At 35.3% G+C, this 6027-nt stretch overlaps 1 protein-coding gene across 2 annotated transcripts in view; it reads left to right on the top strand.

Moving 5' to 3' along the window:
* Window positions 1-6027, top strand: part of retreg2 (reticulophagy regulator family member 2) — a 12579-nt gene that overhangs the window by 4859 nt on the left and 1693 nt on the right. For both annotated transcript variants that reach the window (XM_016470573.1, XM_016470572.1), the window contains exons 6-8: window positions 2187-2324; window positions 3278-3366; window positions 3931-4066. In XM_016470573.1, coding sequence (XP_016326059.1) covers window positions 2187-2324; window positions 3278-3366; window positions 3931-4066 — 363 coding nt within the window. The remainder of the gene's footprint in view (window positions 1-2186; window positions 2325-3277; window positions 3367-3930; window positions 4067-6027) is intronic.

Genomic DNA, 6027 nt, shown 5'->3' with positions numbered 1-6027 from the left:
AAAACGACGACAGCTGTGGTTAAACGCGATAAAACGAGCAGACTGGACAGAAACAATCGTCAAAAATGCTCGCGTTTGCAGCGCACTTCTTATCAGAAAAGGTTAAATAAAATACTGTCTTTTGTTATGGGCGCGTCTACAGATTTCTTGCCATATGTCAGGCACAGCACTCATTTTAGCATGTGTTCGTGTTTGTGTGTGCTGTCTGCGTCACTCATAGCACGTGCCTATATCTTGCACTATATCGAACATTTTTTATATCGTTATCGAAGAAGGTGTACCGTCGATAAATATCGATACCATTTTATCGCCCAGGCCTACGTTCTTGTATATTGTCTTTTGTATTGTATATGCATGCGTTATGATAGTCGACATAACCTCACCTATACCATGTTTGGTATCTGCGAATTTGTATTTTGAAGATCTAAATGATAGGGTATATTATAGGTTGATGCCTATGCAACATATTAGTATTACAAGCATCTTTAATCGTTTTTGCATCAACAACCAATCCAGTTACATATGCAAAACACCATGCTAGAAGACAAAGAGTCATAAACTTTCCCTCCGAAAATTTGTTACCATTGGCTCACTGACCCCCTGGAGGTGTGACCTCCACAGAAGTTAAAAGGCCTCACATCCGTGACCCGGACTCTCTTCTTCGGCACTCTTACCTCCTTGCCTCTCGGACATCCAGTCCAATCGCGACCTGCAAGGAATCCCCAACGCTGGCAGAACACCAAAGTTGCAGCAAGCCATTTTGCAACTTTTCACCCTGGAGAGAACTCTCCCAATCACTACCGAGTCAGAGTAACATCTTTGGAGTTTGTCACTCTTCAAACCTGGAAGAACGCGATTGCAATTCCAACACCATCGAATTTTCGAACCATCAAGACTTTTGCCCGAGACAGCATCCGGACGCTCGTTCAACGGCCAAGACAATGCAAGCATCGTACATTTAACTAAACGAAACAGAGGTTTAGGATAAGCTGTAGACCCCGTTGTCAAACAGCGCTGATGGTTTCACTCAGGTGGTTAACTGCCTCATTTTCATAGCTTCATTCCCTGTTTCTCTAACAGTTTCATTCAGTCTCATTTGCCCTTCCCTCATATATGTGTGATTGTATGTTTGTTTGTTTTGACTAGTTATGTGTTAGATTAGTTAAAACTTTTTTGTGCACAAATTACTTGAGTTTCTGATTCTGTCACTGCTTGTGGATAATGTCCCTTTAACGATCCGATCTTGTCACATGCTCTAATGCTTCTGTGGTCACGAAAATATCATTTCTTAGATTTGATATGAAGTTACACTGAATGTTCGATGGACAAACAGATTAGTTGATGGTAAAATTAATTCTGCATTAGTTACTACTGGCAACTGATATAAATAATTGTAATTGTAATTAATTGTAATTATTTATATACATTTCTCTTTTGAGCTAATTTGCTACAGAAATGATCATCTTTATACTACAAAATCTTTATACTACAACAATTCAAACAGGTGTCAAAACAAAGTAATGTATTTTCTTTTGAGTGAATTTTATTAAAGAAGATGGGGAACATATTCGGGTCATATTTTACCATGAAATCAAAAAGAAAAAGATTTGAAATTAAATTAAAATTTGAATTAAGAAAAAAGGGCTACTTTGGGATTTTAAAGATGTTTTAAATTATGTTTTTTTTATTTAAATATATTTTGTCATTTGGGGTCAGTAAGATTTTTGTAATGTTTTTGAAAGTGTCTTATGCTCATCAAAGCTGCATTTATTTGATCTGAAATGCTGTAAAAACAGAAATATTATGTAGTATTATCACAATTTAAAATAACACTTTTCTGTTTTGCTATATTTTAAATGGTAATTTATTCCTAAGCATCATTACTCCAGTCTTCAGTGTCACATGATCCTTCAGAAATCATTCTAATATGCTGATTTGCTGCTCAAGAAACATTTCTGATTATTATCTTTGATGAATAGAAAGAACAGCAAAAGAACAGCATTTATTTGAAACAGACATCTTCTGTAACATTATAAATGTCTTTACTGTCACTTTTGATCAATTGAATGCATCCTTGTTGAATAAAAGTAGTAATTTCTTACAAAAAAAGTTACTGACCCCAAACTTTTGAATGGTACTACTACTGTATGTAGCGGTTAATTGTATTTTTCTCTGTCCTGCATTAGTGCTGAGTGTGCTGCTGTGGCCGCTGGTGGTTTACCATGAGCTGATCCAGAAAATGTACACCGGACTGGAGCCCATACTGATGAAACTCGACTACAGCATGAAAGGAGACACACAGCACCGCAAATACGACAAGAGAAGTGAGAGCGTTGCCTTTATTTAGTGTCCTAGATTACTTACTTGTTTTTTTGTTTTTTTCAAAGCCCAAAATAAACACAATATTCTTTAAACTATATTATGTACAGTTGAATGTTCGGTTAGGAAATAAGTTTTACATAGTGGTGAAAATAATCCTATATGTGACCCTGGACCACAAAACCAGTCATAAGGGTCAATTTTTCGAAATTGAGATTTATACATCATCTGAAAGCTGAATAAATAATATTTCCATTGATGTATGGTTTGTTAGGATAGGACAATATTTGGCCGAGATACAGCTATTTGAAAATCTGGAATCTGAGGGTGCAAAAAAATCAAAATACTGAGAAAATCACCTTTAAAGTTGTCCAAATGAAGTTCTTAGCAATGCTTATTACTAATCAAAAATTAAGTTTTTATATATTTACAGTAGGAAATTTACAAAATATCTTCATGGAACATGATCTTTACTTAATATCCTAATGATTTTTGGCATAAAAGAAAAATCAATAATTTTGACCCATACAATGTATTTTTGGCTATTGCTACAAATATACCCCAGCGACTTAAGACTGGTTTTGTAGTCCAGGGCCACATATATCCTTTCCTTTAAGCTGTACCAATACATAGATTTTATACTAATAATTTTTAAATTTATAGACAATTATATAATGGCTGGTATTTTTCGCCTGTTCATGCTTAAAAGTAAAATCAGGCATTAAGACATTTTAAATACAGTAAATTATGTTACAGAAACCTGGCATGAGTTTATAGCTTGAACTTAAATAAATAATCCCTAATATTATCTGAATCCTATATTGGACTGATAACAACAATAAAAACTGTTCAATATTGGTGCCAATATATTGTGAGCTCTTGCTGCTGATATCACAGTTGTAGACTCAGTTGTCACTTCCTGTTAGATTGTGCTCAGGAGACGTGTGTGTTTGTGCAGAGCTGAAGAAGGAGCAGGAAGAGGGTGATGAACCGAGGGCAGAGACGGAGAGCGAGAGCGAGGAGGAGCTGTCATGTTTCGCCCCTACTGTGAGTGTCCTGATACAGGATGCTTAGTTTCATGTTTGATGATAAGGGGACTCACTATATCCCACCTTAAAGGGGCCATATTCTATATGTAAACTTCTAGAACTTGTAAATTTTTCAGCATCATTACTACAGGCTTCAGTGTCACATGATCCTTCAGAAATCATTCTAATATGCTGATTTGCTGCTCAAGAAACATTATCACTGTCGAAAACAGTTGTGCTAATGTTTTTGTGATACTTTTTTTTTTTTCAGGATTTTTTGGTGAATAGAATGTTCGCTTCAATAAACTCCTAATTTACTAATAAACAGCCAATATGCTAGTAATATGCATGCTAATAAGCAACTAGCTAATTGTGAGAATTGTGAAGCCCTAAACTAAAGTGTTATCGAAAGTTCAAAAGAACAGCATTTATTTGAAATGGAAAACTTTTGTAACATTATAAATCTCTTTACTGACACTTTTGATCAATTTAATGCATCCTTGTTGAATAAAAGTATTAATTTATTTCCAAAAAAAACACAGTAGTGTAATTCTGGTCACTGATTGGTTCTTTCTTCGAGCAGGTGGATGTGAAGACTACGGCTCTGGCGATGGCCATCACAGACTCTGAGCTGTCCGATGAGGAGGCGTCCATACTGGAGAGTGGAGGATTCTCTGTATCCAGAGCCACCACACCACAGCTCACAGACGTCTCTGAAGGTACTCAACGCTTTTTCATGTGCATGAAGAATTTAGTCCGACTGATTAAAATAAATGGGTCAGTACCACAGACGACAAACATTTAACAGACGTTATTTACTGCATACACTACCAAATGTTTTCAAATGTTTGGGGTCTATATATTTTTCTTTTTAATGTTTTTGACTCTCTTATGCTCACCAAGGCTGCATTTATTTGATCAGAAATACAGTTTAAAGCATGTCAACATATTCCGTTACACCAAATACACAAAATAATGATCTTTAAAAAAGCATCATATGACCCCTTTAAAGTAACCGTTTTCTATTTGGATATATTTTCAAATGTGATTTATTGCTGTGATGCAAAGCTGAATTTTCAGCAGCCATTACTCCAGTCTTCAGATTTGCTGCTTAAGAATAATTTCTTCTTATTATCAATGTTGAAAACTATTGTGCTGCTTAATGTTTGTAGAAAGCATAATACTTTTTTTTTCAGGATTCTTTGATGAATAGAAAGTTCAAAAGAACAGCCTTTATTTGAAATAGAAATAATTTGTAACATTATAAATGTATTTACCGTCACCTTTGATTAATTTAATGTATTAATTTCTTTGAAAAACAAAAAAAATCTTACTGAGCCCAAATTTTTGAATGGTAGTCTATAATAACATAATGTAAAATAACATATTTTAAAAATATTTTCTTTAACTGTCGAATTGTACCTAAAAAGTGGTAAGAATTTTAAATGAAAAATAAAAATGCCGATATATATTAGAAACATTAAAGTCAACATGAAATCAAAATGTACACTATTTACTTTGTTAGCGTACATTGCTAGTCTTAATGATTAATCCATGCAAGTTAATCCACTGAAAAAAAAATTTGTCCTGGTAATATTTATCAAAATCTGATTATTTGCTTCCCCAGTCTGGAATGGCATTCCTTCTCTGATGACGTCAGTTTGATGGCTTGGGCAGAACATCCTTAACCTCTCCCATATCAACCGTTAGTTTGCTATGAGCGAGAGATGGAGATGAGGAACACTAAAATTACCCCCCCCCCCTATTCAATATTCCGTTTCAGTTGGAAATACGTCATAATACTGAAGTCGGCAGCTACTTCCAGTTCACACGGACTTTAAATGCTATGTTGCGAAAAAGTTTTGGGGTCTAAAAAAAAAAGTTTTTTTTTGCGAAAAAGTTCTGAGCTAGTCCAGACTGTATGCTAATAATAAAAGCCTCTTTTATGAAACACAGGCAACAAATATTTGTGTAATAATTAGGGCTGTCGTGATAACTGCAATATCGCAATATTGCTATTGACAAGCAAACCGCAGAGGAATGCAAGAACTGAAGCAACCGCGATTTTAGCGCGTTTTCTTTTTTCATAGGGTTATGCCCTTCTCGTTTTACACTTAGTGCATGTGTAATGAATATTAAATAAGTTAGTAATGATAACATAATGTCTACCATTCTGATTTGTACAGAAGCTCCGTAGATTTGCACTTAACCAGCCTAAACAGACAGCGAATGAGAGAGAGATCAACTGAGCATGTGCGATTGCTTAGCATCGCAGTCTTAGCATCGATGCATTGCTGGTCAGCTGAGCCTTCTAACGTGGCGCGCAAAGTTAAAATGATTTCAACAGCGTGTTTCATTACGTCTCTCTTTGAATGAATCAGTGTTTTTGAACGTGTAGTTGAATGAATGGTTTAAAGACTGACTGACAGCCTGTCTAGAACGCGCAGGTGGAAATATCAATAGAAAGTCTCTTGTCCAGTCAGATTCGAGGATCAGAACGAACTGTTATACATATAGGCTAACAATAGCCTAATGATCTTATTGTCAGGTTTATGTTCTGTTATGTGGATCGTTATTTTGTCATTCTCTTCTGTTTGCTTCACTTCCTGTTTCAACCCTATTTGGTTTCGGTTTCATTGGTTTCTGAATATGACCTCGTTATATCGTAACACACACACAC

This window comes from Sinocyclocheilus anshuiensis, unplaced genomic scaffold, assembly GCF_001515605.1.
Source record: "Sinocyclocheilus anshuiensis isolate Anshui unplaced genomic scaffold, SAMN03320099.WGS_v1.1 scaffold1744, whole genome shotgun sequence".
Classification (NCBI taxonomy): domain Eukaryota; kingdom Metazoa; phylum Chordata; class Actinopteri; order Cypriniformes; family Cyprinidae; genus Sinocyclocheilus; species Sinocyclocheilus anshuiensis.
This window is presented reverse-complemented; position numbering and strand designations above follow the sequence as displayed.